Genomic DNA, 25,753 nt, shown 5'->3' with positions numbered 1-25,753 from the left:
CCTGGGGGACTTTCCTGACCCCCACTGAGGAGACCTGTGCGAATCTAGAGTGGGCGGTCTTGTAGGGAGCCACGCCCCATGGGAGTGGGGCCAGCCAGGCGCCTGCCCCTCCCTGCCGCCAGCCTGGCCATGCACTGCCTCTGACTCCGCCCACCCGCTTTCCTCACTGGGCCTTTCTCACCCCCACACCTGTCATCACGCTGTCCCCACCTCCTGGTGGCCCCTTGGACCCAGCCTCATGCCCACCCCCTCTCCACCTGCCTACATACTACGGGCCCGCTGGAATGACCTCCTGCCTCCTGCTCCTCGTGCTCTGTTGGTGACCCTCAGGCCGGCCGCTCCTCGGTCCTGGCGAAGCAGCCATGGATCCACTTCCTGTTCTACTGGGAGCTGCCTGACTCAGCAACTCTGCCCCTGGCTGTGCCCACGTGGGGAGCAGATCACTAAATATGGACTGGGTTCCCGGGTGTCCCAGACCTCCTCCTTGGGTGGGGGGAGCTTCCTAGGCTAAGGGGCTGGGATGAGCAGATTCAAGCCACCCACAGTGCGGCCTGGGCTGGCCAGCCCCTCATGGCTGCTGGGGTAGCACGGGCTCACTGGAGCCCACCCCCTGACTCCCCCATGGCCCAGGCTAGGGCCAGAGAGGACACCACCTCTCCCCTCACACCCCCCACGCGTACACCCAAATAGTGCACCTGTGGCAGGCAGCGGCCGTCACACCTGGATCATGCCTGCTGCAAGGACATCAGCGCCTTCTCTTGGCACGAAGGTTCATTAAAAGCAGGTTGCCGCAAACCTTTGCCGGAAAGCATCTCCCACAGAACGCGCACCTGAGAAAGCACGTCTCGGTCTCCGGGAAAGGGGTCCAAAGGAGCGGCTCTTCTAGAAAGCCCGCTGGCCCCCCGCCCGTTTGTTTCTGTCTCCTCCCTGGACTGCGGGCTCTGGGGGCCGTGTGCGCCCAGCCCGGGGGCCACGGAGTGACCCGCACAATGTGCCAAGTCAGTTGCTGGGCAGCGAGCAAGGAGCCCCATTCCTGCCCGGCCAGTTTGTGTTTTGAAAACCAGGACTCGGGAGTTCCCGATCCCGAGGTCCCCCAGCCCTGGAATGTGGTATCCAGGGCGGGATTAGCTTAGGAACAGCGTCCCTTTGAGAATTCTCCAGGCCCAGCTCGAAGAGGGCTTGGGGGAGAGGCCCGCGCCTGTGCAGGAGGTGCCGGTGGGTCTGATGGCAGCTTTCCCATAAAGTGGGGAGGGAGGAGGCGCGGAGGGAGGATGTCCCGCGTTGGGAGTGAGGGCCGGTTGGCTGAGTCTGTGAAGAGAAGGGGCAGGGGAGGCGTGGAGACAGGCCACCACAGCACGCCAGTGACCGCGTGGGGAGCGGAGGACTTTAGTTAAAGATGAGGTCGGAGCTCTGAGATGGATGGGTTGAGCCTTAGCAACAAAAATGAGGTCGTCTTAATAACAGCAGGGAGGGCGGGGTTAGAGGCCTCCGTGGAGACGTCATGAAGGGAGCCTGCTATCTGCTGGGAAAGCCAGCGTCAGAGATGACAAAATGAAGCTCCGAACAGTTATTGGAAAAATAAAACCATTTCATGTTTACACCTCGAGGGGTTGAGAGTCTTGGGCCAAATCCATTATATTTAAATATTTACATGTACAAATATGTTTGCATCTGCATAGATCTCCCCGAGAGGATATGTGGGTGTAACAGTGGCCTCTCTGGGGGAGGCCTGGGGAGAAGGAATCGACTTTTCATCTATTCTTTTGTACCTTTTGAATTTTCTAATACCATAGGCATGTGTGATCTTTTCAATTAAAATGGGTGAAAGTTTTAAAAAATGTTGTTAAACAGGACTGCACGAGGTTTTCCTGAGTCTGACCGTAAAGTGGATTGAAATGGGTTTTCTCTTAGGGCCCTAGTGGAGGAGGGGGCAGCCGGCTGCCCACCGCACCCAGCAACCCTTCACAGGCAACAGCTGGTGGCCTGAGTTTGCGGACTGGGCCGCCGGCCGCCGGGCTGGACATGTGTGCCAGCGTTGCCACCTCACTGGGCAGCCGCTCGGTCACAGGATCAGAACCAGCCCATCTTTTGCTCCTAACTGGTTCTTCTGTATCTACCTCTGGGACTGCGACAGAGGAGGGCCCGAGGGGTGGGGCTGTCACACCCCTCCTAGAACCAGCGCCCCCCAAATTGCGGGACACCAGCCAGAAGGCCCTTGCGGAGCTGCAGGTCTAAGACCCACACTTCGTGGATGGGGAAACTGAGGCTGAGGGGACAGTGACCCTCACAGAATCAGAGCTAGGACTCAGGTCCGCTGCTTCCCAGGCCAGAACTCTGTGAATCCCACCAAGGGGCAGGTGATAAGGAGGGGCCCTCATGCTTAGGGGGCGCCGAGGGTTAGGGGGTGTAGATGGGCACCTGTCACTCCTGGGAGGACCCCAGACAACTGCCTGTGGGAGCTACTGGCCCACCTGACTCGGCTGCCCCCTCCCTGGGCTGCTGCTCCCACCTCAGGCTACTGGCCATGCCTACCTCCACACAGACAGACACACACACTGTCCCCTTCCTCTCCTCCCTCCTGACTGACCCACTGGACCGTGGCGGCCGGGGAAGCAGGGAGTGAGGAGTCTGAGCGGGTGGGGCTGTGTGTACCTGTGCAAACATTGTGCCCACCCCGCTAGGCCCTACGTCCCCAGAGGACAAGCCCACAGGTGCTCCTACCCCCAGGCGACAGCAGGTGGTACCTGGGCACACCCCAGACACAGGTCCCAGAGTCAGAGCTGGCCGGGCCCAGCGGTACCATATACTTCAGAGCATAACAAGGGGTTCCATGGCCAAATGCACCTGGGACACCCCGTGTTGATGTGAGGAAGCGGCTGCTTCAGGCGCGACTTCTCGGAGCCTGTCACGTGCTGGTGAACACGGCGTCTCCTGCCATGAACGAGGACCACGGAACCCGCTCACAGAGCAGGCAGTGCGTGCTGGGGGATGCTGGGGCCAGACCCACTCCCAGAGGCCTGGGGTCCACAGGGCAGAGGGGACCAGCCGAAACCAGCATGTTAGGAAGAAAAGCCCCCTCAAGACACTCCCATCAGCGGGAAAATGAAGCTCCAGTGCGATTTTGTTAGAACAGGACCCTCTCCTGCCGCCTGCTGGAAACTTCTCGTAAATACTCAAGCCTACAATCCCCGTGGGAGGGCACCCCCCGCCCCCATCTCAGGTATTCCCGTCCAGTGTGTAACCCGCCCACGCAGGCAAGGCAGCCCCGGGTCCAGTCACCCGGCCCCAGCCCACTCCTTTTCTGCTGCACGAATTCTCCTGCCCCAGGCCAGCGCTCGGAACTGACGGCTCAGCCCCAGCGCAGCTGAGCTCCACAGACAGGGGGACTGGGTCTCCCCCTGCCGTCCCGCCTGCACATCTCCAGTCCACGGAAGGCTCAGGGGCCGACCCGGCACACACTGCCTTTGCACGGAGAGCACTGATTGAGGGTGGGGGTGGGGGTGGGGGATGGGGTCTGAGATCCAGCCTGGGCTTGAACTTGCTGTGTGGCCACGGGGTAGTCCCTGTCCCTCTCTGGGCCAGCTTTCCCTTCCGTAAAAGGAGGCAGTTGAGCTTGATCGTTTCCAGGAGCTCAGAGGCCTGACAGTGACCTCCTCAGCCCTGGAACCCCCGGAATTTTGGGAAAAGTGGGAAGGTCATTCCCAGCTGCTGAGAGGAAGACAGTCCAGAAGACAGCAGACTATAACTGGCGGTTTTGTTTTTGTTTTTTTATTAGACTAGGAAATATAATTTATTTCATAAAAATTAATTTTGTTACAATAGGAATGCTAAATGTTATTTACAGGCTGTAGTTTACAGAATAAACAGGCGGGATGGGGGCCATTCCTGCAGCCCTGCATCCCCCGGACGCGGCCCAGGCAGGAGGTCCAGCCCTTTGCCCCCAGGAGAGCTGCTCCCTGACCGAGCTCCTGAATCACCTCCCCTCGGGGGACCTGCTAAGGGACCTGGCTCAGCTGCCGGTGTGGGGGAAGGGGGCTGCGGGCCCTGGATCATCCGGGAGATGGGCGGGTTCTCGTGCCCTCAGAAGGACCCCGGCCCGGACTCAACCCCGGGGCACTTCATGAGAGGACAGAGGGAGAGGCACGTAGAAGATACACCGACGGACCCTGTGGACTCAGAGGGCAGCAAACAGGCACGCCAGCCTCTGCATGTCCCAACGGGGGGCTCGAGGAGGGCACACTCCCACGAATGGGGACACGCTTCCGGAGGGGAGCCCTGATGTGCCCGTGTGAATAAAAGCACACACGCAGAGCATGTGCACACACACGCACACACAAAGCACATGCACACACACAGAGCACGTGCACACACACAGAGCACGTGCACACACAGAGCACGTGCACACACACGCACACACAAAGCACATGCACACACACACAAAGTACGTGCACACACACGCACACACAGAGCACGTGCACACACACGTGAGCACAAACATACCGAGATGAGAGAGACAGAGACACCCACGTGAGGGCCACACAGGCCCCACAGTGGGACCTAACCTGCTGCTTTCCATGCACCTGGGCACGTGGGGCTGCCTGGATCCCACCTGAGGCGGGCAGCGTGGGAGCAGTCACAGCAGCCCCGGTAGATGGGCGGAGCCAGGAAACATGGGCGGAGCCAGGAAACGGCTCCTTGGCTTTTCTTACAAAGCCGGGCGGGGAGCCTTCCCAGGAGGCCCCAGCCAATGGGTTCTGTGCGCCAGGCCCTGGTGCATAATTTCCAGAAATCAGATTAGAAACAGGTGGCCTGGCCTCCTCCACAAAGAGCTCTTGTCCCAGGCACTGAGCAAACTTGAGGGTGGGTTGGGGCAGGCGGAGCACAGAACTTCTACCCACCGGGGTTCCCACCCAAAGCCTAGAATGATGGCGTGTCAGAGCCCACAGCCTCAAACGGCAGCTGCGGGGCCCTCCAGGTACAGAAGGAAATGAGGCCCAGAGAAGGCAGCCATATGCCCGAGGTCCCACAGCTCCACGGCACAGCTAGAAGGCTGAGTGCTGGCCTGGGGTGCAGGTGCCCATGGCCATTCTAGAGTCGGTGATGGGAAGGGCACCATGAAGCCCGGTGGCACTGGTTATGCTGCCAGCTCCACGCTGTCACACAGGCCCCCTGGCGTGGGCTGGGAGTGACCAGGGAGGCTGAGCCCCAGGGAGGCAGCATCACCTGGGCCCTGGGTCAGGAGCTGGGGCCCCAGCCTGAGGCAGGCCTGTCCCTCAGTCCCGACACAGGGACTCCTCTCTCAAACTCGGAGCAGGACCTCATCTGCCCACGGCCGACCCCCACCCTGAGGTGGCAGGAAGCCAGGCTGGGGACGCGGCTGGGACTGCAGCCCTCAAGCATCCTTTCAAAGGCGAGGCGGTGCCCAGGCTGGTCCTGGCGGCTGCAGCTGGGCCTGCTGGGGCAAGCCGTGGGGCCAGTGCCTGGAGCTGTCGGCGAGCTGGCACTTGCCTTGCCCGGGTGCCAAAGAGAGGCCTCTGATGAGGTCTCCGTGCCAGCTGCGGGAGCCTGGTCCCAGCCATTGTCAGATAGCTGCCAAGGGCCCCTCAGGACATCCCGGTCCAGGCTGGTGAGGGGGTGCAGCCCTCCACTCTGGCAGCCCTTCCTGTTCAAAGGTGACCTACTCAGGATCTCCCAGAGCAGAGGGAGGGTGAGGAGGAGGCAGGGAGGTGCCTGTGGAGACCAGAGCTGGGAAAGCGCCCTCCACCCTCTCCTCCACGGGGCGGGCGGAGGGCATGTCCTGCGCAGGTGGGCCGCCCACTCCCTGCCTCCCACTGCAGGGCTGCTGCCCACACGCTTCTCAAAGCCACACCGAGGCTCAGACAGGCTGTGCTGCTCACAAGGCCCTCTCATCACCCCTCTGTCTTACAGAAGAGAAACAGGCTGGGGAAGGGTGCCTCCTGGACGCCTGGGTTTCAGGAGAATGCCAACCTGCTCCAGACCACCTGCTCCAGAGGCTGCTGGGAGGGGGCCCTGGCTGGCCCCACCCTCGGGTGGAGTAGAGGAGGCTCATCTCCCACACCTTTCTCTGCTAGGGCCCCGCTTCTGGGCACACCCCCTCCCAGGAGCCACCGGATCTTGGTGCTGGAAACCATCTCCAAGGCGCACAGCTGGCCTGGGTGGCCCACATGTTCCATCCCAGGGCCCAGAGGAGCCCGTGGGGCGTCTGCCTGGGACGTGGAGGGAGAGCCCCACCTCACCCCACTCCAGAGCGCCTTGGCTTTATGCGTGCAGCGTCTGCGTAAGACTTTAGAGCGAAACGTGTACCATTTGAGCCTTTACAACTGGGGACACGGAGGCCTTGTAAAAATCAGTCCAAGCTGGGGTCAGCAGCAGCAAAGTGCTCCAGCTCAGTGTCCCCCCCCCCCCCCTCATACACACACACACACACACACACACACTCACACACTGGCTCCTGGCCAGAACTGTGAGCACACCCACACTCAAGAAAAGAATTTCCTATTTTTTTTGTGTTGTTTTTTCTTTTTCTCTTTTTTTTTCTTAAAAAGGACTTATCCAAATACCTGGATAATAAATCATTTGCGTTTCCTAAGAAACTGGGTTTTCCTTTTCCCTTGTGGTTTTGGTGTTTTTCTTCTTCCTGAAGCAAGTTTGCTTCCTTTCCTTTTAGCTTTTGGATGGAGAAAGCATGTGGACTTGACTGATCTTCAAAGAGGAAAATGGTGTGAAGACAGAGGGCTTAGGGAGCAGGGAGAAATCATTAGCTGAGGAAGAAAATCAAGAACGAAAGGAAGACAAACCAGGGCTGCAGGTAGAGGGTCGGGGTGGAGGCAGGGCCACCCCCTTACTCCCGTTTCCAGAGGCCTCAGCCCACCCTGGTTTCTGCACGAAGGACTGAGCCAGGAGAGATGGTGGGGTTGGGAGCGGGTTAGGGGGGAGAGAGGAATGCCAGAGTCCATGGATTCCTAAGGCTGGTCGTGATCTGGGGTAGGGCAAGGGAGGAGGAGGAGGGTGACCCCGGCTGCGAACTGGGGGGCAGCAGAGGTGAACTGCCACACAGGAGGTGCCTGGGCCTCCCTGCACCCCCTCTGCCAGTCCCTAGCAGCCCGCAGGCGGGGGCGGCTCAGCAGTCCCCATCGGTGGCCATGGCCACCAGCATCTCACTCTTGCCCATCTCCTCCAAGGCACTGGCCAGGCTGTTGAGGTCCCCGTCATCCTGCTGCAGAGCTTCCCAGAGGTCCAGGAGCACACCCGTGGGGCTCGCTTTGGTGGCGAAGTAGTTCAGGTACCTGGCGGAGGGAAGAAGGGTACTGGGCTGCCCCAAAGCTCAGCACCTCCCTCCCGAAGCCTGGGTGGGGGGAGAGCACGAGGAGTGGGGAGGCCTGGGGGCTCTGGGGTCCCACAGTCCTGGGTGTGCGTCCCAGTTCCTCTGCTTGCAGGCTGCGTGGCCCTGGGCAAGTCACTGCAGCTCTCTGAGCTTTAGTCAATTCAGCTGTAACATGGAAACTGTCTTGATCATCACCATTCATCATCTCATTATTATACTGAAAGACACTGGGGTCCAGGCGTGACTGTAGAAACCAGCTCTCCATTCTCTCTTCCTCCTACCTCCAACCTTGCCTGATTGGCCCCGTGCGCTCCCGAGAGCAGGAAGAAAGCCTCAGACGTCTTCGTAAACCCCACCCATTTCTAATAAGATGTCGTAAACCTGGCATCTGCTCAATGCAGGTCTATGAACTGGTTTCTCAGCAAGTATGACATCATGATAATGGCTACTCTTGCATGTTAAGTTCTCCAGGAAAGTTCTGTCAGCAAGCAGTCTCTGCTCTACCTGCTCCGTCCGGACACTGGGGTGCTGACGGTGCTCACACTGGCTGGTGCCTGGCCTCATCTGACTGCCGTGGGCCAGCACGCTAAGCGCCACGCCTCTCAATCAATGGGCGTCTCAGACGTAGCACACCCAGTGGCCAGGTCCGTGTCCCCACACTTACCGGTCCATGGAGAGCTTCTTCGCCAACAGGCGCCAGTCATTGCCCCGCGAGTTAGGGGCGTCCAGGCTGTTGCATATCTTCTGGCGGATGGACAGCGGGATCTTGAAGGCATAGGGTCCCAGCTGGGTGGTGAGCGTGCTGCTGGGAGCAGAGCAGAGGGCATCCAGGGAGCCAGCGGGCGTCTGGAAGGGCAGGGGGCAAGGGTGAGAGGGGCAGAGGAGGCTCTGGTCAGTCCCCACCTGCCCCGGACAGGCCTTCTCCCCTCGAGGGCCAGCTCCTGTGGGCCAGGGCTGCATGCCTGCCTCCCAGCCCCCAGGGGGCGCACAATGCTGATGCACTGCCCAGGGTGGATGCTAATGCAGCCTCAAGATCAGGAAGCCATGAGGAGCTCGAAGTCTAGAACAGGAAGTGACTTGCCATGATCACATGCCAAACTGGTGGCAGAACTGGGCCCTGGCTTACAGCCAGTGCTCTTCCCACTGCACTGCCCCCTGGCTTTCATGGACCTTGATCCAGGTTTATAGGATGCACAGCTATAGGCTGGGGCTGAGCAAGGACCCGACACAGGTCCATGGTACGTTGCCCTCCCTGAAACCTACTTTTTCATCTCCCGGGGGATCACTGGACTTGTTTCCCTGGTGGCTGTGGAGACTGAGTGAGAAAATGTAGGTCGCTTGGTACAGTACATGCCAAGCACAGGGTCGGCACTCAACAAATGGTAGATGTTGGCAAAAAGTGCCCAAGTCCCAGCTCAGACTTGGGGGGGCATGTCTCTGTGGGAGACGGCGTTTCCACTCAGATGTGGGCGAGCATGGGGTGTGCATGCCGCCCCAGGCCCCCGCCTCACCTCTGCCAGTGTGGTGTGCAGCTGGAATATCTGGCCCTCCCCCTCCACCTGCCGCACGCAGATCTTGCAGGTGAACTCGGTGGAGGCCAGGCTGTGCCTCTCCAGAGTGAAGGTGCAGTGAAGGGCCCTCTGGCTGCCACTCCATATGTGACAGAAGGGGATCTCCTGGGGAAGGAGAGAGGTGGGTCAAGGAGACAAGCCCAGCCTGCCCTGCCTCCGGGAATGAAGGCAGAGGAGGTAATGGGCAGTGCAGGGAGGGCTGGGACCTCTCAGGGGGCAGCTCAGGCCTCTCCACCCAACGGGGCAGAGGAAGAGCTGGCCAAGGGCCCTTCAGCTGAGAAAGGGAAGAAGAAGGCACAAGCCTGAATGTGTGAGCGTGTGTGTGCGCCGGTGTGCCTGGGGCTGGGAAGCCAATGGACTCAGTGGTGTCCCGGGTGGATGGGGCAGAGGGGTGTGACCATCGAAGATAAGTTTGGACTGTCTGCCAGGCCTGGGTGCTCTCGGGGATGGCAAGGCCTTTTTGAGGATGACGTGGAAGACATCTGTGCATGGGAAGTGTGATCGGGGTGGGAGGGGGAGTATGACTGTCAATGGTGGGGGGGTGCCTAAGCACGACTGGGAGGGAGCCTGGAGAGGGGGTGGGAGGGAGACAAAGATGGAGGGGCAAGGCTGCAGGGCTGAGGGGGGACCAGAGCCTGGGAGGGGGAACTGGTCTTCCCTGGGCCGATCCCCACGTGTGCCCCACCCCAGCCCCAGCTCTCCCCATCCCGCAGCCCGGCCCTCACCTGGTATTTGGCCAGCAGCTTGCTCCTCCAGTGGGCATGCGGGATGTCGTGGAGGGAGAGGCGCAGGTTATGGTAACTGTCCTTGAACAGCAGGGGTTTGGGCTCCTCCACCAGGTACCCGCCCAAGGTCCGCTCCAGCTCCAGCACCTCCTGTGGGTGGGGCAACAGGAAGGGGGAGCCCATCGTACTTGGCCAATGGGCCCTTTCCTACCGCAAGCTTGGGGGTTGGGACAGACTCAGGCAGAAGGAATCAGGCTGAAACTTGGAGGGCAGAGACCCACCTGAACACAGGGCTGGGCATTTGGTAAATGCTCACAGAAGGCTTACTTGTGGATATGTGGACAGACAGACAGGAAAAAAGCGGCTAGATAAATGGACACATAGTGGGAGGGAGGTATAAATGGATTTATACATAAATGGGTGGACAGATGAACGGATGGATGGATAAATAGACAAATGGATGGATAAGCAGATATGGATAGAGACAGACAGAGAGATGGATCTACAGATGGATATACAAATGGATGGTTGTAAAATAGGACAGATGGAAGGAAAGGCAAATGGATGGATGTGTGAAGGCTGGATGGACAGAGGGACTGTTGACTGAAAGAGTATGTAGAGAGATGGGCAGAAAGTTGGACGGATGGATGGACAGATGGGCAGATGGACCAGGACTGAGTAACAACAAATGCCATCGTGCCAAAATGTGGCAATGTCCCTCTTAATCTCCACTCCAATCTCTGAGCAAAGCAGGACATCAGCCAATGGCCCAGTACGAAGAGATCCAGGCCACTAGGCCATTCCCCAGGAGCCTCCAGCCCATTTGGACCTCTTGGAACTTCAGGCCAGAGTGGTCCCAGCAGGCGACACTCACTCTCCCATGAGGCCTTTTCACCTCTGTTGCATCATCTGGCAACTCGGAGTTTGAGACAAGTCACATGAGACTGGGAGACAAAGGAGCTGGAAAGGAGCACCTGTGAACTGGTGTCTTCCAGGTCGATGCCCCTGCCCCCTGGACAAGTTCCAAATCCCTTGGCATGGCCCCAGAAGTGCTGGGAAGCTGAGCTCGGCCTGTCTCTCCAGCCCCATCCTTCTCCCTCACACGCTCACACCCTCTGCATGCTTCGTTCCCGCAGAAAGACACACCTGCCTTTGCAGAAGCTGCTGCCTCCAGCAATGCCCTTCATCCTCTATCTGCATGCCTACTCGTCCTTTGGAACCTGCCAGCTCTGCTGGGAAGCCTTCTCAGACCCTCCCCCAAACCCGGGCCCTGAAAGCCCCTTCCAGGCAGGTGCTCCCTCGGCCCTCGGCCCTTGGCCCTCTGGACAACCACCATCAGAGACCGCCTGTCTGTCTCCCACCTCCAGCCTGGAGATTGGTGAGGGCAAGACCTGTGCCTGATTCCTCTGTATCTCAGAGTCTGATGCCATTTCAATGTTTGAGAAATGAATGAATGAATGAGACTGATGATGATGGAGGGTGCCTGAAAGATACCATGGCCTTGGGGAGGGGAACACTAGAAGGTACCATGCAGCTGGCTGGCCAGGGGTGATGTATCTACAGTGTGCCAGGGCTGTGTGGGTACCTGTGGCCTGGCCTTACCTTCAACGCTACAGGTGTGTCCTCCAGGCAGTAGACCCTGAGGCTGTACTCCAGGGATGTGCAGAGGGCTGGGGCGAAGATGGCCAGCTGGAGCCGCTTGACTGCTGAGCGGGAGTAGGACTCACCCGTGAACACGTAGGTGCCCAGCTGGTCTAACAGGATGTGGCAGGACCTGGCCTCCAGCTGGCAGTAGCAAGGGGTGTCCAGGGTCTCCTCATCCAGGGTCACCACCTCCTGCAGGCGAGAGTGGGGGGTGGGGAGACAGGTCACAGTCAAGGCTGTGCAGGGTCTATCCAGGCCGGGCCAGGGGAAAGGAGGCAGGTTCAGATGGTGGGCCCGGCTCCCCGACCCAGCTGTGGTTCCTCACCTCCCAGTGGCCCTGGTGGGCCTGGGTCTTGAGCTGGAAGATCCAGTTGCTGGTACTGATTTCGGCACAGTGGGGCACCGTGAGGATGACGGGGCGGCACAGCAGGAGGCCTGTGGGCCCGCAGGTCACCGAGGGGCTCAATACTGTCTGGGTCCCTTCCAAAAGTGGGCTGGGGACAGGAGGCGGCAGTGAGGGGGGGCCGAGCGCTCAGCCAGGGCTTAGAGGGGTGCTGGGCTCCCACCTCTGTCCCTGTTCCTGGGGTGACAGAGGGCAGGTCTCCACCCCTGGGGCTCCCAGAGGTCAGGGGTTAAGGAGAGGCAGAGAAACGGCATAACCTGCAGACTGTTTCCAGATTTGTGCTATCACACTAGGACGCTCTCACAGCCAAACCTCTGCTCACATTTCAAAGACTGCACTCGTGGAGTTTTTTTGTTTCTGTTTTGTTTTTTAATATATATTTTTTTTACTTCCGAGAGAGCAGGAGAGAGATAGAAACATCAACAATGAGAGAGAGTTATTGATTGGCTGCCTCCTGCATGTCCCCAATTGGGGATTGAGCCCACAACCTGGGCATGTGCCTCTGACTGGAACTGAAACCAGGACCCTTCAGTCAGCAGGCCGACACTCTATCCACTGAGCCAGACCAGCTAGGGCCTGGTGGAGTGTTTTAATGGTGCTGCTCAACTGTCCTCTGGGAAGCTGGCACTGCTCTACACTCCTGCCAGCATGCCATGGCGGGCTGCGTGCCACACTTTTGCCGGCATGAAGGCATTCTCGTTTGGGAAAAAAAAAATCTTTATGAATTCATGAAGCAAAAAAACTCCCCATATCTCATGGCTGTTTGAGCTACTACTGGACTACAAATTAGGTTGAACAATTTCTCATAACCTATTGGCCAGTGTGTGTGTGTGTGTGTGTGTGTGTGTGCATAACAGAGTGTTTGTAAATCACTTGTTCATATCCTTTGCCCGTTTTTGTACTGAGATGTTAAATTTTCCTCATTGGTGTCTAAGACCTCTTTGCATAGTAAGGAGATTAGCCTTTTGTCATACTGTAGCTGGCTTGTAAATTGCCTTTCGCGTTACATGATTTGTTGTGCTGGTTCTGCACGTTTTGGATGTGGACCTAAGATCTAGCAGTGGTTTCCTCGGAGGACTGGCCCTGGCCTAGGATCAGGCTCAGGAGGGGAGAAGGTGGTGTCTGGGCCCAGGCTAAACAGGCAGCAGGGCGAGAGGAAGAGCAGGGGGCAACCCGGGCCAGGGCTGGGGTCTCTACTCACAGGGCGTTTTCTGCCTTGTTGATAAGGAGGTACATTTCGTAGAACTTGCCCTGGGGGATGGCTCCGTTGGGCACCAGCAGGCTGACCCCTAGGGGGAGAGGGAGGTCAGCAGGGAGGGGTTGAAGGGAGTCCAGGAGCTTCGAACAGGTGGTCACCAGCAGGGGATGGGAGAGAAGGTCTGGAGACTGGGATCAATGAGAGGCCTGGCCACTGACCAGAGGGCTTGTCAGTAACACAGGGGCCTCGGGCATAGCAATGGGGTGTAGAGATGGGGCAAAGGCCTGGCATCTGAAGGTCCCAGTGCTGCCTCCAGCCTTGGGCATGACGCTGGGTGGCTGTTAACTAATGGCTTTGCAACCTTGAGATGGGCACCTCTGCCCTTTCTGATGCCAAAACCTAGGATAGCACTGTAGTTCCGTTGAATTATAATGGGGTATTCTCCCCCCACTTAACAGATAGAGAAACTGAGGTTTAGAGCGTGACTGGGCCAAGGGTTCCCTGCCATAGTGAGGCAGAGACAGGCTTCGACCCCAGGCCTTCTATTTAATGGTCACCTCTTCCCCCTGGGCCTCTCTTTCCCCATCTGTGAAATGGGCTCTGGGAAGGCCTATCTTCTGCTGGGTGCTGGGGCTGTCCAGGGGATGTGCCAAGGCCACGCTGACAGGCAAGCAGAGGGGGACCCACCTGTGCCGGGGATGCTGAGCCTCCCGCCCAGGCAGCCAAACGTGCCGCTGACGCTGCTCCCCGGCTCCCGGGGCAGGCCCAGGAGCTGCTGGGAGCCGAGGCTGGCGCTGCGCAGGTGCATGAAGTGGGTGTCCCGGGAGAAGTCGCCAGGGTACGTGCCGGGCGGCAGGACCCCCAGCAGGTCAGCCCCATCTGGCAGGCCTGACCCGGAGCCGGTGGTGCTGGAGCTGTAGACCTTGATCTTGAGGCTGGGCAGGGGGTCCAGCAGGGGCGAGTTGGTCATGGGGATCTTGTCGGCCGAGTCCTGCAGGGCGTACACAGGCCCGCGGTAGATGCCGGCACTGGCAGTGAGGTCGGGAGGCACAGAAGGGTGCAGGAGCTGTGGGTGGTCTGCAGAGGCGGGGCTGCAGTCAGACCCAGATGGCCTCACCCGCCCAGTCCCGCATTACGCTCCTGCCAGGGACCCACCTGTTGCAAAACCTGCACCCAAATGTCCAGCTGCAAAAGGCTTGGGGGACCCACCAGGCTGGGTCGCCCCTTTTTCCCTTTTCTGCATCTCTCAAATCCAAACCAACCCACAGTCAGCTCTAGAACAAACTCTGGACCCCAGGAGGGAGTCTGTCTGCCACACCCTGCTGGGTGCCCTGTCCCCACCTGCCAACCAGGTGTCCCCCGGGTCTTACTGGGCCTCGCAGTCTTGAAGTTGACGGGGTGGAAGCCTCCGGTGAGGGCGGCGGACGAGTCGGTGATGTCAGTGTCCAGGTCACGGCAGTTGCGGCGGTACACCACCACCGCCACCACCATGAGGACCGCCACCACCACCAGGATGGACACCACGATGCCGGCATACAGCGCCATGTCCCCCGAGGACTCCAGGACTGCAGGACGGGAGGGCTGTGTGAGGACCGGGGCAGGGGCCCAGCCTGGGGGAGCCAGGGAGGCCCGGGGTCCCTAGGGAGGGGCAGGGCCTGGGTTCTAGTCCGATCCCAGCCACGACAGGCTGGTGACCTCAGGCAAGACTTGAACCTCTCTGAGCACCAGTCTCTATATGTAAAATGGTCTCAAAACCTCTGGCCTGCTCCCCTCTCAATGGGGCAAGGAGAGGCAAAGTGACTTGTCACTCCCAGGAATAATTCACTGCTCACTGCTGAGGAGCCAGGGTCTGTGGCTCAGGCACCGGGTCACAGTCTGTCCTGTCGGAGCTGGGATCCAAACTAGAGTCTCCCTTGCAGCCCATGGCAAACTTCCAGAGGGCCAGAGGGCCAGGCTCCGCCAATGTTTGCAAGTGGTGGTGTCGACCCACCCGGCTCCCCCTGTGCTGAGGGGTGGGAGGGGGAGGGGGAGGGGCAGGAGGGTGAGCAGGTGGAGGGGAATGAGATGCAGGGCAATGGGGTGGAGAGGAGGTGAGCAGGTGGAGGCGAAGGAAGGGGCTCAGGGAGGCGACCGTTGGCTACACGCCCCTCCCCCAGGCCGGCCACTGGGCTGGAGGACACCCGCTCTGGTGGGGGCAGGGCAGGCTGCCGCACAGCTGGAAGAACTCCGCACAGCCGGGCAGGCAAGGGTTAGGTCAAGACTCAGGGACTAACGGAGGGCTGGCCAACAGAATTCCCATGATGATGAATGAAGACATGCTATGTCTGTGCTGCTACACACGACAGCCACCAACCACATGTGGCCACTGAACCACTGAACTGTGGCCAGTGAGACTTAGGGACTGAATTTCTAAATATATTTAATTTAATTGAGGTAAATGTAAGTTTAAAGAGCCATACTGGACAGCACAGGCAGAACGAAGATCATGGCTGTGGGAGTTCTAGGCGGCATCTGTCCGGTCCCTGGTCCCTGGGGGAGGGCACCGTGCCTGCCCACTTCGCACCTTCTAGTACCCCCACTGGCCTCAGCAGCCCTCAGGGATGGACTCCCACCCCTCTGGGGGCTTCTACTCCCAGGGCCGGGCTCTGCCTCCTGACATGCCGCTAACCAGTGGGCCACTGGCCTGGAGATTTACACTTTCTAATCAGTCAACAGCTCGGCCCCCAGTGAACTGGGGGAGGGGCCCACTGCTGATTTTATGACTCCAGAATTATTTGGAAATTGTGGTTTCATTACCACAGGCCAATCTCCCCAGGCGGCTTTACTGCTCTTGAATTAATGCAGCGCAGCCTCTGGGGGCTAGAGGCCAAGCCCTCGGGGCTGAAGGCAGTCCAGGGACCTGGGGAGGGTCTGGCCAGCTGCTGGGGGACAGAGTGGGGCACCATGATGGACAGGTGTGGGCCTGCCCCCTGTCCCTGGTCCCAAGCGGAGGCCAAGGGGATGGGGCTGCGAGCAGCAGATTTGCCAGGAAAACATCCAGTTCAAACCTGGCTGGGTCCCTGGCAAGTGCCTTCTCGGATTTAGCTTCTTGTCCTGTATTGTGAGGGTCAAGATGCTGCCCCAGGGCCTGTCAGCCCAGGGTCTGCCTATCTGCGTGTAATGGAGGCGTGGCACCTACAGCGGGTCCTAGGAGCCCCGGGGAGGGTCGGGGGGGAGGCACCTTCCACTACCCCTGCCCGGCCCCCCACACCCTGGGGGGGAAAGGCCAGCCCAGGAGAGCCCCAGAGGAAGAGGACAGCCATGAAATGGGACTTACGGTGGCTTTTGGGGTCACTTAGAGTTTTCTTATCTGTTGAGGGAAATAAAGGGAAAGACAATGACACAGGTGGCAGGAAAGGTAGTAGAGGAGGTGACAGAGAATGGCCCGGATGAGATGATGGATGTGGTGGGTGGGCAGAGGCCCCGAGGGGCTGTTCCGCTGCAGGCTGGGCACTGAGGCCTGGGGGTGCGGCTGGGGGTCCCTTATCCGTCCTCTCGAGGACTCACTCTGCATGCACAGCCCGTCGGTGCAGTTCTTGGAGTCGAGCAGGGTCCCGCTGCAGTCTCGGCCTCCGTTCTGCGGTGGGGGTGCCATGCACTCTCGGCTGCGCCAGTGGGCACACTCGGTGCTACAGGCTGACCACTTGCTCCACTCTGTCCACGCTCCATCCACTACAGGAGCACAGCACATGGCACATGAGAACACATGCACACACAAACACACATACACACAGTTACGTGCACAGAACACAAAGCACCATACAGGCCATACAGAGAAATCCATGCCACACCCACACAGCCCCAGACCAATGCAGAGCCAGGTGTGCCCGTGGGCAAAGAGAACACAAGCAGATGCATAGAGTCACACAGAGGCAGCCCAACGCACAGTACATACACAAGGATACAAACCCAGTAAATGCCACACCACTCACAGAAACATGTAACCAGAGGACACACAGCCAGACAAGCAAGGACAGACACACAGATGGAGAGGCAGTCACACAAAGACAAAAGGAGAAGCGGATCGGGGTCAGCAGCCTCGGTGTGCCTGACAGTCAAGTACAGGAGTGCAGGCGCCCTAACCCCAGGCAGCTCTGGGACTCCGGCCCAGGGGGCTGGCACCCTCAGCGTAGAGGGCAGCAGAGCCCACCCCTCAGACCGCAGCTCGGCTCAGAGCCTCTGCCTTGTCTCTTCAGCAGCCAGGGAAGAACAAAGGTCAGAGGTCATAGCACCTAGCCCAGCCTTTTCAGCCAGCTGTGGGCCCCGGGACAAGCATCTGCTGTTCCCCAGGCGGGGAGAGAAAGGCCGTCCTGACTCTGGCAGACACCACAGCAGAAGACAGGGCTGGGGGCTGGGCGTGGGCGTGATGTGGGCAGGGTCTCACCGGCCAGAGGCCTTACCTGGGCACACGGTGGTGCAAGAAGTCTTCTGGAAGGCCTGGCCCTCACAGAAGGCTCCTCCGTTGAGCGGGGTGGGGTTGGTGCAGGTCCGTGTGCGCTTCTGCCAGCCGCGGCCACAGCGGTTGGAGCAGGGCGACCACTCTGCCCAGCTGGACCATCCGCCGTTCACTGCAGAGGCAGCAGGTGTCACCCCATTGGCCTGGCTCTGTGGCCCCATGGGCCCCCAAACCCTATCTCTCCACCCTTGACGAGTCTTCTGCTGAGGCTGGCCCTTCCTAGCTGGACCCCTCCTGCCTATGGGGCTAGGCACTCAGATACCAGCAGGCAGGCCTGGCTGCAACCTTCAGCACCAGGACCCTCGAGGTCATGGTCTATTCCCCACCCCCTTGTAACATGGCAAAGTCCAGAGAGGGCTGACACCCAGGATCTCCCGTGAGCGATGGGGGACCTGGGACTGGAACCCAGTGTGGGGTTCTTTCTACAACATCCAAGGAATCTCAGGTGTGGCTCCGCCCCTCCCACCCAGAGGACAGCAAGGAACAGCCTACGGGCCTGGCCAGCAGCCCCTAACTCTGCTAGGGCAATGGGCTAGGGCCCTGGTCAGCAAACTCACGAGCCACATGCAGCTTTTTGGCCCCTTGAGTGTGGCTTTTCCTAAGCCGTAGGAGCACCCTAATTAAGTTAATAACAATGTACCTACCTATATAGTTTAAGTTTAAAAAATTTGGCTCTCAAAAGAAATTTCAATCGTGTACTGTTGGTATTTGGCTCTGTTGACTAATGAGTTTGCCGACCACTGGGCTAGGGTATGGGGATCCTGACTGGCCGTGCCCCAGACCTGACTCTGAGAGAGCTGGGTCTTCTCCTTCAGGGGCAGGAAAAGGGTCTGAGAAGGGTGGGTGCTCCTGGCTAGGGACTCAGGGGGCCTCACTTGACCACTAGCTTTGCTATGTAACCTTGTGGGCTTTATCCTGCTCACTTGCTGCCCAGGGTCCGGCTGTGTCCTGAGTAGGGTGGGTCAGGTGGCCATCTAGCCCTGGGCTGCCCCCCACCCCCACCCCCGGGCCATGCCTGACTCCCTCTGGCCCGCACCATAGACGATGATGGTGGCCGTAGTGCTGCGGCGCTTGGCCACGATGTTCTTGGCCACGCAGGTATAGTTGGCTGTGTCTGACAGGCGGGCCTGGCGGATGATGAGGTTGTGGTCAATGGTGAGCAGGAAGTTGGAGTCCTGGGTGGGGTCAATGATGTCCTCATTTTTGAGCCATTCCACCTGCAGGAACAGGGTGGAGGGGCATGAGGACCCAGTGCCTGCTCCCTCTCTGGAGTGTGAGGGAGGTCTGACCATAGGCAGGGCGGCGGTTTTCTCCATGTCCACCCACCGTGGGGACGCAGTGGGGCGGGGCCTCCGCCAGCCAGGCATCCACGGAACACCACAGAGCACAGCGGTTAAGATGACCCCTGGGTGGAGCCGGGGGAGATGGCGTGTACAGCCTGCGGCCGACCCAAGGAGTCCTGGGGGTTCCTGCCCCAGCTCTACCGCATCCCATGGGGTTGTGCTGAGTTGTGCAGAGATTGCAGTTCCCTCCTCTGTGAAATGGGGCGGCTCTGGGAGCCTGAGGCATCATATCATGGCTGGTGGCAAATGCCATGCCCAGCGTCCTCCATGTCCCCACTCACCTCAGCCACAGGCACCCCCTCTGGTGGGCGGCATTGCAGGAGAACCTCGTGGTCCAGGGGTACTTCCTTGCCCAGAGGCTCCTGGTCGAAGTTCTTGCGCAGATCTGGGAACAGGGAGGGGACAAGGCACAGTCTGGAGGCTGCAGTGCCCCATTCTAGCCACCAGGTGGCAGTGCACACTAAGGCAACGGTCGTGGGGACACCTGGCTTTTACCTGGGGAATAGCCTCTCCTCTAACCTGGGGCCTGACCAGGGGGAGTTGCGGAAACAGTTCCCTCCCCATGGCCTGGAATGGTGAGGAAGCTGGCAGCTTCCTTATATAGATGTGGTGAAAACTGGCCTTTACAAATCTCTGGGCCAGAGGGGGCCCAGGTTCTGGGTCTAGAAGCCCTCTCTGGCTGGCGTCCCCATGGGCCCTGATGTCTCTGTGGTGGGCGTCTTCAGCTAGATCCCCCCCACGGCAGTGGAATTCCCTCTCCAGGATCCACAGGGAAGGGGAAAGGGCCCAGGGACTGGGGTGTGTGGAGGGGAATGTCAGGGTGGCGTACATGCGATGCGGACATAGGCCCGGCGACTCTTGGTGGTGCCCGCAGAGCTCCAGGCCACGCACTGGCACCAGTAATCCTCCAGCCCAAACAGTTCCTCCACCTGCTGTCGGGACACCTCGATCTGCACCTCTCGCACCCGCAGGCCTGGGAGGAGGAGAGACACGGTCAGGGGGCAGGTCTGAGGACACAGGACACAGGGCAGGGCACCATGACATGTCTTCTTCTCCACCCCGGAGTCCTTTTGGTTCGTTTGCCAAGTGCCTCTCATTTCCATCATCTTCTCATCTCTCTGCTCCACCCTGACCCCAGCCGCCACTGCAGCTCACCGGGAAATGGCAATGGCTAACACAGGCCAGCTCTCCCCATCCAATCCGCTCTCCCCCTGCAGCCAGCGTGGGCTCCTCCGAATCCACAATGGCTTGTCATTCCCCTGGTTACGTCTCCAGTCCTCTCAGTGTGAAGACCCTGCCCTTCATCTGGCACCCATGCCTTGCACAATCTACTCACTACAGCCTCCCTGGGCGTCCTCCAGACCCTCGTGTTACCCTGGCCCCTCTAGCCACAGGCTGTTTACACATCAGTACCCTGCCTGAAACTCCCTTCTGTCCTGTGTCCAGTGAACTCCCAGTCAGCTTTGGGCTGGGCCTCACTTCTGGAGGGAAGCCCCCTGACCCTGGTCCATGCCCACGGCTCTCAAAGTACTGCTCAGTGCCCCTACCACTGCACCAGACATTGGTTGTCATTCCTGCCAGCCTGGTTTCCCCACAGCACCCACCACTGTCTGGAACAGCATCATTTATTGATGTGACCCTCTTCCTGGGAGCCCCCTGACCTCTCATTGGCTCCCTGTCAGGACCTGAAGGCCTCCCTGGATAACTGCACCCACTAGTCCACAGAGAGGGAATCACTCACTCTTCTGCCAACTCTCCCTTGGCAAAGCCTTCTAGGCTCAGGGAAAAAAGTGAGCCCTCCTGGATGAGGGTGCTGGTCTGAGGCTCCTCCCCAAAGCTTGTGAGAGAACTGTGAAACCTCCTCCTCCAGGAAGCCCTCCCAGACTCCCCTGCCCCAGAATCCCTAAAGCTGCTCCTCCTTGCCATGTGTCCCAGCTCACACTTTCATGGCTGCACATGGGTTCTAATAAGCCCCCTGAGGGCAGGACTGTCGCCTGTACACATGCAGTACTGTGACATGGTGGTTAAACAAAGCTGGACAGATGGACAGGTTTGAATCCTGGCCTCACCCTCCCCCCCCAGCTCTGTGACCTTCACGAAGTTACTTAGCCTCTCTGAGCCTCAGGTCCCTCATCACAATAAAACACTCAGGGTAAATGCTAAATGAATCATGGCACTTGCTGGGCCACAGCACACAGCTCAGGCCGGACACAAAGCCACTCTGTCGGGTCATCTGGACCTCACCCAGCCCTTCCTTGTACATTTGGAGAAACTGAGATTCAGAAAGGGCCGGGGGCAGGCCCAACAGCCCACAGCAAGTTGCCGGCAGAGCTGAGATCAGTGCTCTTGGTGTCCTGCCAGGTTAGAACTCTGTCCTAAACATGACGTCTCTCTGGACCTCTCCCAGTAAAGTCGTTGCCTTAACTCTCCTGCATCACAGGGGGAGGGGCTGACCGTGGGGAGCCCCTCGATAGCCAGGGACCTACATGGGAGGGGTTAGAGTTTGCTGTTGGGAGCACCAGGAGGGAAGAGGCTGCTCTGAGGTGGGAGGGAGGGGTTCTGCTCGCTCCCAGTGGCTGCCTGGCATGCTGGCCCAACAAGTGATGCTGCGTGGCCCACGGCCGGGGAGCAGGGCCCGGCCCTTAGTGTCCAGGTGGTGAGCCAGCCCTCCCCAGTGCTTCCTCTCAAGGGGCCCATCCATCCAAAAGGTTTCGGCAACACCCACCAGCTGGACAGAGGGAAACCATCATCCCGGGCAGCTTGACACCTTGGTCATGGTCCCGGCCGGCAGAGAGGATGATGGGGCCTTTGGTCTCCTAGACTGGGGCCCCAGCACCAGGTGCTCCCCCGCCCCCCAGTATGATGGCAGCCTGGTAGGCAGTGCCTCGGTGAGGACACGGAACTGGGCTGCCTGCCACATCCTGGCCTGAGATGCCACCAGTCCCGCCTGTCCTGGCCCAGAGCTGTCCTCCTCTGCGTTGTCAGGGCCTCAGGAAGGCCAGGGAAGGCCAGGGGTGGGGAGCAGGAGGCTCGATTAGAACCGGCCACACTGCTGCCAGGGGAGTGGCCCACGGGACCACTGTCCATTCTTTGCAGCTAACGGGACAACAGTGCCCCAGTTTCTAGGGCTGGCAGGGCTATGCGCCTGGTAGCGGGAGTGTAAGAGCCACGCTGCTACTATTACTAATAATCACAGGGGCTGTGAGGGTCCCCAGCAGGGCACACTGTCCCCTTGCTCTGCCTGGACCCTCACGGCTGACCTCTGATACCGGCCGGAGGGGCTCAGGAGGACAGAGAAGTAAGGCCAAGTTTTAAAGGAAGAGGACGGAGGAAAAGGCATGTCTGGGCCCTGCATGCTCAGTGCTGTGCGGGTCTCACCAGGACCTTCCAGCAACTCCCAGTCCAGAAAGAGGGGAATGAGCGCAGAGAGGCCGGGTGGCTTCCCCAGGATCACGCACCCCGACAGTGGGGGTAGCTGGCATAGATTATTTGTCTCTTAAAAATTGCTTTTTTTATTTTTAGATTTGGGGTAAGAATGCAACTCTGGGTCTATTTTTAAATGTTCTTTTAAAAGTTTGGCAAAATATACATGATATAAGACTTACCTATTTTAACCATTTTTAGTTCCGTGATATTAAGTACATTATGGGGTATAGTTTTAAGCCTGGGTGGTTCTGAAATGTGTGAGCTTTTCATAGAAAAACAGAAGCTGGGGAAGAGAGAAAAAAGAAGAGAGAACGAGAAAGAATGTCAGGGGAGACACACAGAGAGTGAGGCTGAACGAGAGAAGGAGAAAAAAAAGAAAGAATAAAGGTGGGGGTGGGGACTGAGAGAGGGAGAGGGGAGGGAGGCGGGGGGGGGGGAGCATAAGGAAAAAAGACGCAGACAGAGACGGGGATCAGAAGGGAGAGGTGGGACACAGATGGAAATAAGAGGGGGCTGGACAAGCAGGAGAAAGAAACGGATCAAGGAAGAAACGCGAACACAAAAGCCGAGGCAGTCACTGGGGCCAGGGAGCCCCCTTGGGCCTGGGTTCTGGGGCTGCCCAACACGGGTGGCCTGCAGGTGGCCAGCACCGGCCGCGCGCCCTAACAAAGAGGAGCTGGCTCTGTCCGGGAGCCCCAGCCTGGGCTGCACCGAGGCAGGGTTCTAGAGTCCAATGGTCGGCAAACTGCGGCTCACGAGCCACATGCGGCTCTTTGGCTCCTTGAGTGTGGCTCTTCCACAAAATACCGACTTCTGCGCATGGGCCACGAAGTTTCAATTGCACTGTACGTGCGCACCCGCACGTGGTATTTTGGGTGCAGCCCACACCGAAGGAGAGGGGAGCGTGTCTGGAGCTTCTGAGGCGTGGGGAGCAGGAGGCAGAGCCCTGGCTGGTGCTGGTGAGGAACCCTGGCCCCCGGCTAGACTTGCTCCCCGAGCTGAGCAGGATGGGAAGACACTGGGAAAGGGAACAAGCGCTCAGCTCGGCGAGGGATTAGGCGCAACTTCATGTGACCACACAACGTCAGCCTGCGCCATGCGGCCAACCCTTGGGAAATACTGACCCAGGGTGGACCACAGAGGGGAACTGAGGCCCAGAGGGGCGCCCTGGCTGCTTGAAGTCTCACACGGAGTCTAGGGTGGTGAAGCCCAGGACCCAGTGTCCCTGACACCTGTGGGCGGGGGGTGTCCCTGGTGTCCTGGGCGTGACCAGGCCAGTGGGGCGGCTCACCTGTGGCCTCGTCCCGGCCCTCCTGCATGACGTGGTCATTCTGGCTGACCCACTCGCCATTGCACTTGAAGTAGATCTGTGTGGCAGGGAAGGCGCGGCAGCTCAGCTCCACCGGCTTGTTCTTCACGATGTAGGCGTCTTGCGGCTCCTGGAGGAAGTGGGGCAGCGGCTCGGCCGGCGCCGATGGGAAGGACTCAGGGAGCACCTCGCTGCCGGAATCAGTGCCTGTGGAGGGAGGAAGGCTCTGTGAGGCCGAAGGCTGAGGAGGCCAGGGGCACCCACTGACCGCCCAGGAGCCCCTGGCAGACAGAAGGGGGCGTCTGGAGATGCAGGAGGTGCCCTCTGTGACCCGGGCAAGGTCCGGCTCCCCTGCGCCTCAGCTTCCCCATCCTGCCCTGCCGATAGGAGGCTCTGCTGTGGAGCCAGTCCCCGCTCCACGATGCTGTGTGTGATCTTCCGTACAGACGGAGAAATCGGGGTGGCCTGGAGCAGGCAGGGGACCCATCAAGGTGAGGCACCCCTGAGGCCCTCCAGCCCTCCCATGTCCCCTGCATGAGCCCTCGCCGGCCTCCCTCCAGTTTCCCACGGTGATACCATAGTACGTTTGAGGCTGGAGCTCCAACAGGCCAGCTCTGCCCCGAAGCCCCAGCCAGCCGGGCAATGGGAGTGGGGAGAAGAGCGAAGACCCATAGGGCGCTGGGTGGGTGAGGTGGGGCGGCTGCACCAGGCCTGGGCTCCCTGGTGCAGCCCGGCAGGCCTCCTCCTCCAGGAAGTCCAAGGCAGGAGGCAGCATGGAGCGGGAGACTGCCTTCCCAGCAGCTCCACACCGAGTCTCCCTCCTCTGGTCTGGGGCTCTGATCCTAGCCTTTCTCACCTGGCCAAGTCCGTCCCTCTGCCCTAAGGGTGAGGGAACACACTGCGGCTGTCAATCTTTTCCCTGAAGGGGCCACAGGAAACCCTGGCTGCCCGCCCCCCTGGAAAGAACAGCACCTCAGGAGGTGAGACAAACAGGAAGGGAGAGCAGCCAGCCACCCAGCGCTAGGATGGGGGCGACCAGGCCGGGCCAGGCTATTGGTTCACAATCCACTTAGGAAAACTGACTTTCCACTGCCAAGTGCCAAGCGATCAGGTGGCGGGGACACGCGGCAGGGGGCTTGTCCTCCTCTGCTCACCGCTCCAGAGGAAGCACACATTACGCTGCAGGGGTGCCCAGGCCCGCCCCGCCCTCACCAGCCAGCCACCGTCCCCGGCCCAGCACCCCAGCGCCCTGGGACCGGCCCTTGTCCTCCAGAAGGAACCAATCACACCTCACATGCCCAGGCCACGCTGACTCTGCGCACCAGCAGCTCCTGCTAAGACCGGGCGCTGCAGGAGCTCTGAGAAAATGCTGGGTTGACACGGGCTCCAGGCTGTGTGTGTGTGTGTGTGTGTGTGTGTGTGTGAGAGAGAGAGAGAGAGAGAGAGAGAGAGAGAGAGAGAGAGAGAGAGGGAGAGATGGACTGATCCCAGGGGGAGAGAAGGAAAAGCCAGCAAGAAGGGGTGTGACTTCAGCTCCATCCAGTATGCTGTGGGTGACCCAGGGAGAGCCCCTTAACTCCAACCTAGTTACTTCATCTCGAAGAGGGCAGGTCCTATGAGATAACCATACATGTGTGCCGAGGAGGGGCCGAGCACATAGCAGGTACAAGTTACTGTATTAAAAACACAACTAATGCTCGCCCCACATTAGGTGCTATGTTTTCAATACTTAATTGAAAATGTACCTAATTCTTGTAAGGCATGTTATATTAGTCCCCAGTTTACAAATGGGGAAACTGAGGCCAGAGAGGTTAAGCCACTTGCCCAAGGGCACACAGCAAGCAAGAGGCACAGCCAAAGTTTGAACCCAAGAATCAGACTTCAGTGTTAGGACACTGCCCAGGACTCCACACTGCCCATCACTGGAGCAGCTGCATGCACCGGTGTGTCCCCTGAGAATCCGAACAGACCCAGACACTGGCCGGGACTCTACCACTGTGGGGGTTCTCTCACCACAGGTCCAGCGAGCCTAAAAGCGCCCTTCCTGTTTCAAAGCTGCGGACACGGACGCTGATCCAAATGAGGCAAGTGACTGCCCCACCGCCAGCTGGTTGGTGGGAGTAGCAGTGAGTATCCTGAGGCCAGGTCAGGGCTCCCCAATTCTCACTTCCCTCAGCCAGGCAGGGAGACGCCTTCTCTGTAGGTACACCGTAGCCTCTAGGGCCTGGCAGCTTGGGCAGTTGGTGGTGAGAGGACACAGTGCCCAGCGAGCTGGACATGGTCTCCCAGTGGCC

The 25,753-nt window shown here is 59.4% G+C and overlaps 1 protein-coding gene across 2 annotated transcripts in view; it reads right to left on the bottom strand.

Annotated features, from left to right (window-relative positions):
• Window positions 1-3,752: 3,752 nt before the first annotated feature.
• Window positions 3,753-25,753, bottom strand: part of UNC5B (unc-5 netrin receptor B) — an 81,161-nt gene continuing 59,160 nt past the window's right edge. The window contains exons 2-17 of one of the 2 annotated variants that reach the window (XM_036336997.1): window positions 23,442-23,666; window positions 19,554-19,697; window positions 19,006-19,109; window positions 18,418-18,598; window positions 17,326-17,493; window positions 16,433-16,597; window positions 16,203-16,235; window positions 14,257-14,451; window positions 13,574-13,963; window positions 12,890-12,977; window positions 11,611-11,779; window positions 11,244-11,477; window positions 9,642-9,791; window positions 8,857-9,021; window positions 8,010-8,191; window positions 3,753-7,307 (exon numbers count right to left, since the gene is read on the bottom strand). In XM_036336997.1, coding sequence (XP_036192890.1) covers window positions 7,142-7,307; window positions 8,010-8,191; window positions 8,857-9,021; window positions 9,642-9,791; window positions 11,244-11,477; window positions 11,611-11,779; window positions 12,890-12,977; window positions 13,574-13,963; window positions 14,257-14,451; window positions 16,203-16,235; window positions 16,433-16,597; window positions 17,326-17,493; window positions 18,418-18,598; window positions 19,006-19,109; window positions 19,554-19,697; window positions 23,442-23,666 — 2,759 coding nt within the window. In that variant the 3' untranslated portion in view covers window positions 3,753-7,141. The remainder of the gene's footprint in view (window positions 7,308-8,009; window positions 8,192-8,856; window positions 9,022-9,641; window positions 9,792-11,243; window positions 11,478-11,610; window positions 11,780-12,889; window positions 12,978-13,573; window positions 13,964-14,256; window positions 14,452-16,202; window positions 16,236-16,432; window positions 16,598-17,325; window positions 17,494-18,417; window positions 18,599-19,005; window positions 19,110-19,553; window positions 19,698-23,441; window positions 23,667-25,753) is intronic. The other variant, XM_036336998.1, reaches the window with a different exon arrangement.

The sequence above is a fragment of the Myotis myotis genome, unplaced genomic scaffold (assembly GCF_014108235.1).
Source record: "Myotis myotis isolate mMyoMyo1 unplaced genomic scaffold, mMyoMyo1.p scaffold_m19_p_15, whole genome shotgun sequence".
In the NCBI taxonomy this organism is placed as follows: Eukaryota; Metazoa; Chordata; class Mammalia; order Chiroptera; family Vespertilionidae; genus Myotis; species Myotis myotis.
Note: the sequence above shows the minus strand (reverse complement) of the source record. Positions and strands in the feature narration are given on the sequence as shown.